The sequence below is a fragment of the Bos indicus genome, chromosome 14 (assembly GCF_029378745.1).
Source record: "Bos indicus isolate NIAB-ARS_2022 breed Sahiwal x Tharparkar chromosome 14, NIAB-ARS_B.indTharparkar_mat_pri_1.0, whole genome shotgun sequence".
NCBI lineage: Eukaryota > Metazoa > Chordata > Mammalia > Artiodactyla > Bovidae > Bos > Bos indicus.
Window position 1 is genome coordinate 82156246 of NC_091773.1, and position 13232 is coordinate 82169477.

General features: G+C 39.8%; 1 protein-coding gene across 4 annotated transcripts in view; it reads left to right on the top strand.

The window, feature by feature from the left end:
* The window catches only part of MTBP (MDM2 binding protein), an 81646-nt gene that overhangs the window by 45756 nt on the left and 22658 nt on the right, over positions 1–13232 (top strand). For all 4 annotated transcript variants that reach the window (XM_019973894.2, XM_019973895.2, XM_019973893.2 and 1 more), the window contains 2 exons: positions 6931–7086; positions 10436–10531. In XM_019973894.2, the coding sequence (XP_019829453.2) occupies positions 6931–7086; positions 10436–10531 (252 nt within the window). The remainder of the gene's footprint in view (positions 1–6930; positions 7087–10435; positions 10532–13232) is intronic.

The window sequence follows — 13232 nt, forward strand, 5'->3', positions numbered from 1 at the left end:
ACCCTGATGCTGGGAAAGATTGAAGATGGGAAGAGAAGGGGATGACAGAGGATGAGATGGTTGGATGGCATCACAAACTCAATGGACATGAGTTTGAGTAAACTCCGGGAGTTGGTGAAGGACAGGGAGGCCTGGCATGGTGCAGTCCATGGGGTCGCAAAGAGTCGGACACAACTGAGTGACTGAACTGAACTGGTAACATTTTGTTCATAGATATCAACAAATATTTACTGAGTACCAACTGTGTGTTAGGCTCTCCTGTTAGAGCTTGCCTTTTAAGAAGGAGAGACAGTCAACAGAACTCAATAAGCAGACAAGTAAACACAAGGCTTGGAAACCTATCTGTGTGTAACGAATGAGGCTGCGGGACTGAAGGAGAGTGGTTTTATTTGTTGGCATGGGAGGGATGGCCGGGGCGGGCACCCTGAGGAGTTACGCTGGAGCTGAGATCTCATGGGTAAATGAGCAAAGCATGTGAAGGCACTAGACCCTTACAGGTGTTCATGCGGTCTTTGGATCATAAGTGCCTTGGTAAGCTTTTCATGGATTTTCTGTCAGAGTGATGTGATCTGATTTTGCAAAATAACGTACTTTTTTGTGGTGAATGGATTGTGGGAGGAAGATAGTAGGAACAGACAGATCACTTAGGTGGCTTTTTCTGTAGGCTGAGAGGTAACTTTGAGTTCTAACTAGAGCAGTAGTGGAGACAAGTTTGGAGAATATTTTGGTGCTAAGCTAGGGAAAAAAAGAAACTTCCTGTTTTTTTCCTGCCCGTTTTCTCTGAGAAGAGAGAGAGAGGCATCTGAGACAGTTTAGATTTCTGGCTTGAACAGCAGGTGGGTGGTGTCCTCATGGTTTGAGGAAGATGGGTAAGTTGAAACAAGGGTGGGTTTGGGGAGAAAGATCAAGAATTCTGCTTTAGGGATGCTTTATTTGACCTATGGATTATGCATGTGGGCATATTAGGTGGAGAAATCTGGGAGTTTGTTTGGAGTTATCACCAAAAGGGTTTCTTTAATATATGCTAGTGGATGAGATGACATGGTGAGGCTGTATAGAAAAAGAGGAGGGTGTAAGGCCGTTCCCTGGGGCTCTGTAACATTCACAGCTCAGGAGGAAAACGCCAGTCTAGAAAGAAGATGGAGGAAAGGACAGGTTGCCCATGAGACCTTGGATTTCCTGCTCGTCGATTTCAGATTGTGTGTTTCCACTTCCCGTTGTGAAGGACGAGGATGGACATCCCTGCTTCTCTTTACCTTTTATCCTCTTTCTTCCTCTGCACCTTATGTTATTTTGCAATAGATAATCTTTTTTTCCCTTAAAGTTATTTTTCTCCCATTTTTCTGGCTTGATACTCTGATTTGGACTGACCCTGTCTACCTGCACAGCTGTTGTCCTGGTATTTCTTTTGGTTACATTTCTAGATTAGATTAGACCTGTATTTTCTTGGATCTCATATCTTAATAAGAAGTCTGATGTGACATGGATTTTTGTTCCTTAATAGGTATTTTATTCTGTCTCTGAAACTTTTAGAATTTTCTGTTTTCCTTAATTTTCTGAAATTACATGAGGCCCTCATGGTGTGCAATCTTTTGGTCTTGAGGCTTTTGCCTTTTTATTAGCTCTTGGAAATCAGTTCAGTCGCTCAGTCGTGTCCGACTCTTTGCGACCCCATGAACCGCAGCACGCCAGGCCTCCCTGTCCATCACCAACTCCCGGAGTTCACCCAAACCCATGTCCATTGAGTCGGTAATGCCATCCAGCCATCTCATCCTCTGTCATCCCCTTCTCCTCCTGCCCTCAGTCTTTCCCAGCATCAGGGTCTTTTCAAATGAGTCAACTCTTCGCATCATGTGGCCAAAGTAATGGAGTTTGAGCTTCAGCATCAGTCCTTCCAATGAACACCCGGGATTGATCTCCTTTAGCTCTTGGGAATATTCTTCTATTATTTCTTTGATAGTATTTGTCCTTCTGTTTTCTTTCTTCCTTATTTGTAATGATCTGTTTTACCTAATTTTAGATGCCTCAGATTGATTTTTCAATTATATTTGATTCTTCTTTCAATAATCCATGTCTTTGGACTTTCTGGGCAGCTCGGTGGTAGAGAGTCAGCCAGCCAACACAGGAGGCACCAATTCAGTGCCTGGTCTGGGTCGGTCCCGTGTACTACAGGGCACTTTGTGCCACAGCTGCTGAGCCTGTGCTTTAGAGCCTGTGAACGGCAACTGTTGAGCCCGCATGCCACTACTGCTGAGGCCTGGGAGCCCTGGAGTCTGTGCTCCACACAATAAAAAACACCGCTACGAGAAGCTGGCACCTTGGAGCTAGGAAATAGCCTCCGTTCTCTGCAACTATAGAAAAAGTCCATGCAGCAGCAAGGACCCAGCACAGTGAGAAAAATAAAAAAAGTTTGAAGAATGATTCCATAAAAAAAATCATAATAGTCCATCTTTTCATCTTTTCTGCTCTGCATTCTGGTATATTTCCTCGACCTTTACTTTCATCTTTTCCAATAAGTTTTTGGCAGCTATTAAAAAAATTCCTAATAATACTTTTTTGTTATCTAATCTTTTTTCATAGCAACCTATTCTTATTAATAATAAGAATTGAGACGATACTCTAAGGATATTAATTTATTAATTGGAATTTTCTTTTAACTTGTCTTATCTGTTCTTTAAATGATCCCATTATCCTTTAGATCTGTATCATTTGTTCCTCTGCTGTTTTTCTCTTCTGTGCAGCTTTTTAGTATCTGGTGGCCCTTGATTGTTCACAGCTGAGAATTTAGTCTTAGACTGTTTTATGTTGGTAGTTGCCTACATTTCTCTCTATATGTGTGGTTCTGTTACCTGCCTGCTGTCACCAGAATTTATCCTGGGAGAAGGGAGATGAAGGGCAGCTGGGGGGAGGTAGCTTGGGTGCTTTCAGTTCAGTTCAGTCGCTCAGTCATGTCCGACTCTTTGCGACCCCATGAATCACAGCATGCCAGGCCTCCCTGTCCATCACCAACTCCCGGAGTTCACCCAGACTAACATCCAACGAGTCAGTGATGCCATCCAGCCATCTCATCCTCTGTCGTCTCCTTCTCCTCCTGCCCCCAATCCCTCCCAGCATCAGTCTTTTCCAATGAGTCAACTCTTCGCATGAGGTGGCCAAAGTACTGGAGTTTCAGCTTTAGCATCATTCCTTCCAAAGAAATCCCAGGGCTGATCTCCTTCAGAATGGACTGGTTGGATCTCCTTGCAGTCCAAGGGACTCTCAAGAGTCTTCTCCTACACCACAGTTCAAAAGCATCAATTCTTTGGCGCTCAGCCTTCTTCACAGTCCAACTCTCACATCCATACATGACCACAGGAAAAACCATAGCCTTGACTAGAGAACCTTTGTTGGCAAAGTAATGTCTCTGCTTTTCAATATGCTATCTAGGTTGGTCATAACTTTCCTTCCAAGGAGTAAGCGTCTTTTAATTTCATGGCTGCAGTCACCATCTGCAGTGATTTTGGAGCCCCAAAAAATAAAGTCTAACACTGTTTCCACTGTTTCCCCATCTATTTGCCATGAAGTGATGGGACCAGATGCCATGATCTTCGTTTTCTGAATGTTGAGCTTTAAGCCAACTTTTTCACTCTCCACTTAACTTTCATCAAGAGGCTTTTTAGTTCCTCCTCACTTTCTGCCATAAGGGGGGTGTCATCTGCATATCTGAGGTTATTGATATTTCTCCCGGCAGTCTTGATTCCAGCTTGTGTTTCTTCAAGGGCTGTATTCTGGGGGTTTCGCCGCTGACGGTAGGACAGGCACTTAGTTCTGGATCTTCAGAGTGCAGTTTTTCTCTTAGAGGTAAAAGCATGAATCTAAGATGTGGAGTGGGAGGGTGTTCAGGTAGAGTTCTGAAAATGTATCAGGTGATGGCTGCCCATTGCCACTCTGAGCTCTGGATTAGAGCCTGCCTGTGGTTTCCTGGGAGACGAAGACGTAGTCTGCCTTCTCTATAGGTTCCTTGTAATCCCTGCTGAGGAGTATTCTAGTCATTCCTGGAATTCATTGAACCCTTTGGTCCACTCCTCTTCCTTCTTCCTTTTTGAGCCCTGTTATAAACTTAGTGCCTGGTACTTCAGCATTGTGATTTTTCTTCTTTTGAATGGAGAGGTTAATGTGTATGTTTGATGCATCATCTTGAACCAGAAGAAGCTTGTTTGTAGTTTAGGTGTAGCTCAAATACCACCTTTCTCTTAAGGCTTGTATAAATGCTGCAGTTAAAAGACTGTGCTATTACTTCTTTCATGAGACTTGTTTTATTGTGCCTTTCCTGCCTCATTCTACACTGATGTATTTATCTCCTTTCGCTCTCCTTCCCTCCTTTTTCCTACTTTAAGTCATACCTGTACACAGTCATAAACAGTGATTAGGGGTCTATAAATTATTATCAGTGAACTTTTTTTTAGTACCTCACGGTGATAATTACAGAGTAAATACTCAGTACGTATTTGTGGACACTTCAAAATATGGGAGGATACCATCTGATTCTTGGCTGGAAACCAAAGTTATATAGTTTCATAATTTGTTTTATGTTAAAACAGATTCAGCTGAAGAATAAAAGACCATTACAGAGTGACATTCAGAAATCATAAGGATTTGGTTTTATTTATTTATTTGGCTGTGAGTGAAAGTCACTCGGTTGTGTCCAACTCTTTGTGACCCCATGGACTCAACCATCCCTGGACTTCTCCAGGCAAGAATCCTGGAGTGGGTAGCCTTTCCCTTCTCCAGGGGATCTTCCCAACCCAGGGGTGAAACCCAGGTGTCCCGAACTGCAGGCGGGTTCTTCCCCGCTGAGCAGCAGGGCAGCCCTTGTTGGCCGTGTTAGGTCTTTGTGGCGGGGCGCTGGCTCCTCTTCGTGGTGGGGTGCCAGCTCCTTGTTGGGTGCTTGGGCTTCTTGAGCTTTGTCACGCAGGTGAGGCTTGCTGCTCCGTGGCATGTGGGATCTTACTTCCCTGACCAGGAATCGAACTTCTGTACCTGTACTGGAAGGCAGATTCTCAATGACTGGACCACAGGGAAGTACCAGGAATTTGGTTTTAGACAAACTCAGTCACCTGTTATGTGACTTTGTTGACTCATCTGTAAGATGGAGATAACAAGCCCAGTTCTACTTCAAAGTTCTGAAAATTTAATGAGATAATGTATGAAAAAATACTTTGTAAGTTTGGAAACACTAAAAAGTGTTGTCAGTGTGTCTTGTTTTGTTTTTTACTCAAGATGTATCTTGTTGGTATACTTTATCACAAACGGGGCTTTTAAATTTTTCTGATATTTTTGTGTCCTGGGTTCTATGTAAATGCAAAGTATGCATTTCCCCATCACAACTGGACTGTCAAATGATTGAGAATAATATTGATTAAGATTTTGTTAGTCACTGTTAGAGAATGGCTATATAGAAATTAAATTGACCTCATCATGTAGTTCTTACCCTCCTGGGATATAGCGTTTTGAGTGTTTTCTTGTTTGACTGTTTTTATGAGATATATATTTTCAATTTAAAAATAAAGGGAATGAGTAGAAGAAAGAGACACTGTTGTATAGAAATATGTCTTAAGGCCATAATGTCAGCATTTTAATTGTATAATTATCAATAAAAATGCTTGAGTGATTAATCAGGAAATAGTTGAATTAATACAAAGTCAGGAAATTAATGTTCTGTGCAGGTATTGAAAGATTTTATTTTTGCTTTTGTGACAGAGTAATAGTATGATTTGTAACTCAATGCTTGAGAAAACCTGTAGCATTCTCTGCTACTGTTTTCTTCTTTCCAGTTTTTAAAAACTGAGCTTTTTGGGTTCATAGAGTGATAGAGTAGAATTGGTACCTAATTCAGAGTCAGGCTAGTTCTGATTCTGTCATTTAAAAAATCTTGGCACCATGGGTCTGTAAGGCACTATTGTGTGGTAAGAATAGTTATCGTTTTTTAGGCTTGGTATGATACGAACTTTACAAAGTTCTTATTTTCAGGTGTTAATTTCATTTTGAGATAAGACCTGTCCTATCTTTTTCAAGGGAATTTGTGAGGATTAAGAATATATTGTAGGGACTTCCCTGGTGGTCCAGTGGTTGGGAGTCCACCTTGCAATGCAGGGGACACAGATTCGAGCCCTGGATGGGGAACTAAGATCCCACATGCTGCAGAGGAAGCAACAACTGAGCCCTCTCACTCCAAAGCCCATGGGCCACAAGGAGAGCCTGTGCACAGCAACAGAAGATCCTGTGCGAAGCAGCTAGACCTGATGCAGCCAAATAAATAAAAGTTAAAAAAAAAAGAGAGAGAATATATTGTATGCAGTTTGAAAAGTGTGAAGTCCTGCATATATTTCAGGTATAATAACAGTTAGTATTTATTCATAATGTCATAATCATGGCTAGAAGAGATCTTTGAGAAATATCTGATTACCATCTCATTTCATGGTTGTGCTTTACGTAATCTTTGAAGTTTATAGAACATTGGAACATTCGGTTTCTGCCTGCAGAATTTACAATATTATGGGGCTTTGGAACATACAAGAGAGTTTAGATTTAAATTTTATAGATTTGATGACTTCACACTAATAATGATAGTGATAGTATGATAATGATAGCATGAATGTAATCAATCATGCCAAATATAAAGAATATAATTATGTTTATTTTAGTTAAGTAGTAACATTGTTTTGACATGATAACTGCAAGTTTTCCTGTAGCCTACATACAGATTTTTGAAAATATGCTTTGATTCTAAATGATTTACAAAGATTTTACTTTTTTTCTTTCTTAAATGTGTAGATCTTCAGTTTTGTGTGTGTGTGTATTTTTCTGGTTTCTGTTCATAGCAGCTTTTCCTGACCATGGAGAATTCTAATCTGCTTTTAATAAATCTACATAATTTTTTTTTCTTCTCAGAACTGGTTCATTACCTCGTTCATCTGAACAATTGCTGGGCCACAAAGAGGGTCCACGGGATTCAGTCACATTATTGGATGCTAAAGAATTGCTTAAATTCTTTACCTCAGATGGATTACCAATTGGAGATCTTCAGCCTTTACAGATTCAAAAAGGGTAAGTTATAAACTTAGAACTTCCAATTAATTTTTTAAGGAATCATTTTAAAAGCACATTGCCTCTTATTTCTTCAGTTATGTGTTTAGATCTAACATCCACTTAGATGTTCTGTGCCACTTGGACAAAATCTACAAGTTTGAGTGTTTATCAGTTGGCCTTAATTCTCACACGTCAGCCTAATGTTCTACTCTTTGTAGTGTTGAGTATAAAGGAAACAGGAATAATAAAAACCACCTTAACATATTTCTTATAGAAGTGAGCTTCTATTTTGTAGACAGATAGCAATACTTTTTCAAAAAAATTATAATTTGACTTGCAAAAAATTTTTTTAATTCTCTTTTCTATCACTTTCTAGTTTTGACTTTACTACTAAATCATAACATTGTCAGTTATGCCTAATAGTAGCAAAAAGGATAGCCTTTCAACTGAGAAGAATGGGAAAGTATAATAAAAATGATTTTGAAACTATACCAAGTAAAACTCACTGTCAACTTGAATAATTTACAACTAATTTGACTTCCAAGACAGCTTCCACTAAGTTGCTAATTAATAAAATCAGTTCAGTTCAGTCACTCAGTCGTGTCCAACTCTTTGCAACCCCATGAATTGCAGCACGCCAGGCTTCCCGGTCCATCACCAACTCCTGGAGTTCACTCAAACTCACGTCCATCGAGTCGGTGATGCCATCCAGCCATCTCATCCTCTGTCGTCCCCTTCTCCTCATGCCCCCAATCCCTCCCAGTATCAGGGTCTTTTCCAGTGAGTCAACTCTTCGCATGAAGTGGCCAAAGTACTGGAGTTTCAGCTTTAGCATCATTCCTTCCAAAGAACACCCAGGACTGATCTCCTTTAGAATGGACTGGTTGGATCTCCTTGCAGTCCAAGGGACTCTCAAGAGTCTTCTCCAACACCACAGTTCAAAACCATCAATTCTTCGGCGCTCAGCTTTCTTCACAGTCCAACTCTCACATCCATACATGACTATTGGAAAAACCATAGCCTTGACTAGATGGACCTTTGTTGGCAAAATAATGTCTCTGCTTTTGAATATGCTATCTAGGTTGATCATAACTGGGTATTGCAAAATCGTGACATGAAATACTTGTGAGATTTGAATACCTTGTTCACTGCCCCAGTTTCTTCTTGTTAATCCATTTTTCTGAGAATCTTCCAAAGGACTTTAAAAATTATAGAACATTTTGATTACTTTTACAAAGCTTGTTTTGGCAAGTAGGACTCTTTGCGACCCCATGGACTGTAGCCTATCAGGCTCCTCCATCCATGGGATTTTCCAGGCAAGAGTGCTGGAGTGGATTGCCATTTCCTTCTCCAGGGGGTCTTCCTGACCCAGGAATCAAACCCGGGTCTCCCACATTACAGGAAGATGCTTTACCGTCTGAGCCACCAGGGAAGCCCGAATTTAAGGGTTGATTTTGGAAAGAATTTATCATGTGCGTGGTCACTAAAGAGAGAGAGAGATGGGGAGCAACTTAGGAGATATGATGGTCTTAATAGTTCTGAGTTTTAATGACTTAATGATTTTAATGACAAAAACAGTATAATTTTAGAGTAATTTTCTTATAGCTTTGAGAGATTGATAATCCTTTCTGTGGGAATCAAGAAAGGGAAGAATTATATATACATTTTCATCTATTTAGTTATTGGATTCCTGTCCTTCCAAATTATTAAGCGTGAACTGGCAGAGTCAGATGGGTTTGCCAAAACTGAATTATGTAGGTTGTACTCTTTTTGACCAGAATGTCTTCGTAGCTGCAGTGTCAAGGAGGGATACTATTAATTCTCCCTGTAGCTTACCAGTGATTTATCTAGGGAAGTTTTATATAATTCCTTGATGTTAGTAAAGAACTGTGTCATTATCAACTATATCTTGTGTTAAAGTTGAAGGATGAGCTTTCATGGTAATGACTCAAGGACCTGTGGGCTTTTATTAACTGTCTACTGAGGAACCACCTGAAAAGCAATATTAAGCAAAGTACAGGAACGACACCTGTGCATATAAACGAAGTATTAAACATTGACAAAATCCATACTTATAAAGCATTTCCTTCAGAAAGAACAAGGTGTGAGTAAAATTAAACACAAATAGATAAAGTTGCTGGGAGAGATTAAAATAAATGGAAGACAACGTGGTAAAAGAAGGAAGTGAAATGCTAGGCACCTAAATAGTTTTATATTACAGAATTATTCCCTTGAATAGCTAGTCATAAAATACTGGGATCATTGCCATTTATTAGTGTTACTTTATGTGAAGCACTTTAAATGAATGCATTAGAATATAAATCCTGGTTTTCAGGATTCATTAACTTGCATATGTCTTACATTTTAATGTAATAATTTCAAATGCTTATCTTAAACTCTGTAGATAATATTCAGTGTCATATGGGCAGTTTTCATTACTAAAGCCAAGGGGGGGGAGTGTGATAGTGAATTATTCTTGATACTCCACTACCTACTTGTTTTTCTGTTTACCATTTGTAAGTCTTCTGAAGTCAAGCCCCTGGTGTCTCCTTCTGCCTATTACCAGTGTAAAGAAACTTGAATAATTCTCCCATTCCTACCTCTAACCTGTTCTGAGCTCCAGGAATCATGATGCAGTTCATCAGAACAGTGCCTCCCAACCCAGGCAGAGAAGGAGGGCTCTTCTTAGAATAACTCAGAAAGCTTAACCTGACTGTAGGTGCCGACGTGGAGGGGCTGAGCATGAGTGTTTGTTTAAGTTCACCACGGGACTGGTTCCGACACACCTGCTGATTGGAACCAGCGTTAGAAGAAGAGCTGAGATCAGCAGTTAGTCTTTATATCCACTGATGTTTAAAAGGTCACTGATTCTTAAAATAGGCGTCAAAATGACTGTTCCCATGCATAGAAAAATCTGGATTCCCCATGTGGTATAGTAGGAACTAAATACCTCTTTTGTTACTGAAGATTTGAGTTTGACTTTAATTATTCCACTGCAAGAAAAGAATTTAACTGTTAATAAATGCATAAGCAGTTTACTACACCAAGAATAACATATGCTTCAGGAATAATGCTGCTTCTTGAATTTCCCCTACAGATCATGTTCTATTCTTCATTTAACCATTTCTCAGAATAGTTTTGTAAAATAAGTAATATTATCATATTTAGAAGCTTGGGACAGAGAAAATGTAAGTGACGAAACCCCTAGGCTTAACCTTACTTCATTTTCTTCTTTGGCTTCCTGATATAATTCAGTTTTAATCCCATATAATATCTAGTTATAGAGAAGGAAGTCAGACTTCCTTCTTTAGACAGTTTCTTGAACTTTCTCACCAAATATATGCAAATGGAAAGCTTTTTGTTTCAGGGAGAAGACTTTTGTCCTGACACCAGAACTTAGTCCTCAGAAACTTCGCGGTTTACCTTTTGAAAAAGCTTCAGTATGTCATTATCATGGAATTGAGTGAGTTTTTAATTTTCATTTTATTCTTCTGTGTGTTCTTAATGTGGCTTATCTTCTGTGACTGTGAAGAATGACTAACAAACTGATAGAAGTTGAGAGAGAACCAAAGAGAAAGTATGTCAAAAAACCCTCAAAAAACAAGTATTACATACTCAAATAATTCGTCTTCTGTTGGTAAAAGAAAGATATCTGTTGATTAATCAGTTTTACATTTAAATGTCCTATTGTTAGTTATTGGGTATTTTAGTCAGAATTATTTTGGCCCCTACTTTGTATATTGTATGTAAATGTATATTTACACTACTGGGCACATTGATATTCTCTGGTCATTGTAACTGCCCAGAAACTGTTAGATGAAATGTATTCTCATTTGCAATATGTTAATTGTGTGTACATTTTTACGGAATTTTAATTGACCTGTTTGAATAAAATTTCAAAGGGTTCTCTTACTTAGAATTAGAAGCATCAGCAGTTCCTGAGGCCATGTGTGCATCTACCATTCACCGGGATAAGAAAGGAAATGATGGAAATAATATATTTTAGGTTAAATTTGCAAGACCCTAGTGATTCATTTTGCAAACTATTTCACATTCCTAAAGCAAAGCATTATTTTATATTGATTTTCCATAAATGAAAATAGAAAAGGACTTGATTTTACCTTGATCTCTTGCCTTCTCCGAGAAGCACCTTTATCAGTGAGCAAAAGAGATATACTACTTTGGTTGTCTTGTAAACTTAATCTTTATGTGACATAACTTTAAACCTTCTTTACTGATAGTGATTCACTGATAGGGCTAAAGATACAAAAGACTGTAAGACAAGTATTTTGGCCCTTAAGAAACATGTACTCTAGTAGGGGAGAAAGAAAGACATGACTTTAGTAGGATGTCAGTTCAATTCAGTTCAGTTCAGGCGCTCAGTCGTGTCCGACTCTTTGTGACCCCATGAATCGCAGCACGCCAGGCCTCCCTGTCCATCACCAACTCCCGGAGTTCACCCAAAATCATGTCCTTCGAGTCGGTGATGCCATCCAGCCATCTCATCCTCTGTCCCCTTCTCCTCCTGCCTCCAGTCCCTCCCAACATCAGAGTCTTTTCCAGTGAGTCAACTCTTCACGTGAGGTGGCCAAAGTACTGGAGTTTCAGAATGTAAACGGTGTTAAAAATACCAGTATATAACACTTCCCAGTGTGTGAAACAAGTAAACACCACAAATTGAGAATTCCAGGGAGGACATCTGAACTAAGTTTGAAGGAATGAAGAGGAATTTATCTGACCGAAAAGGCAGTGTCTATGGGAGGAATGAAAACCACAATCACAGGAAACTAACCAAACTGATCACATTGACCACAGCCTTGTCTAACTCAGTGAAACTATGAACCATCCCATGTGGGGCTACCTAAGAAGGACGGGTCATGGTGGAGAGGTCTGACAGAATGTGGTCCACTGGAGAAGGGAATGGCAAACCATTTCAGTATTCTTGCCTTGAGAACCCCATAAATAGTATGAAAAAAACAAAAAGATAATGACACTGAAAGATGAACTCCCCAGGTCAGTGGGTGGCCTGTTGGAGGTGCTACTGGAGATCGGTGGAGAAATAACTCCAGAGCATGAAGAGGCTGAGCCAAAGCAGAAACAACATGCAGTTGTGGATGTGCCTGGTGATAGAAGCAAGGTCCAATGCTGTAAAGAACAGTATTGCATAGGAACCTGGATTGTTTGGTCCATGATTCAAGGCAAATTGGAAGTGGTCAAACAGGAGATGGCAAGACTAAACATTGACATTTTAGGAATCAGTGAACTAAAATGGACTGGAATGAGTGAAATTAATTCAGATGACCATTATATCTACTACTGTGGCCAAGAATCCCTTAGAAGAAATGGAGTAGCCCTCATAGTCAACAAGAGAGTCTGAAATGCAGTACTTGGGTACAATCTCAAAAATGACAGAAGATCTCTGTTCATTTCCAAGGCAAACCATTCAGTATCACAGTAATCCAAGTCTTTGCCCCAACCAGTAATGCTGAAGAATCTGAAGTTGAACGGTTCTACGAAGACCTACCAGACCATCTGGATCTAACACCCCAAAAAGATGTCCTTTTCATTATAGGGGACTGGAATGCAAAAGTAGGAAGTCAAGAAACACCTGGAGTAACAGGCAAATTTGGCCTTGAAGTACAGAATGAAGAAGGGCAAAGGCTAATAGAGATTTGCCAAGAGAATGCACTGGTCATAGCAAACACCCTCTTCCAACAACACAAGAGAAGACTCTACACATGGACATCACCAGATGGTCAACACCGAAATCAGATTGATTATATTCTTTGCAGCCAAAAATGGAGAAGCTCTATACAGTCAGCAAAAACAAGACCAGGAGCTGACTATGGCTCAGATCATGAACTCCGTATTGCAAAATTCAGATTTAAATTGAAGAAAGTAGGGAAAAACACAGACCATTCAGGTATGACCTCAATCAAATCCCTTAGGATTATACAGTGGAAGTGACAAATAGATTCAAGGGTTTGATCTGATAGAGTGCCTGAACAACTAGGGACAGAGGTTTGTGACATTGTAGAGGAGGCCTTACAAATAGCTGAGAAAAGAAGAGAAAGGCAAAGGACAAAAGGAAAGATATACCCATTTGAATGCAGAGTTCCAAAAAATAGCAAGGAGAGATAAGAAAGCCTTCCTCAAAGAAATAG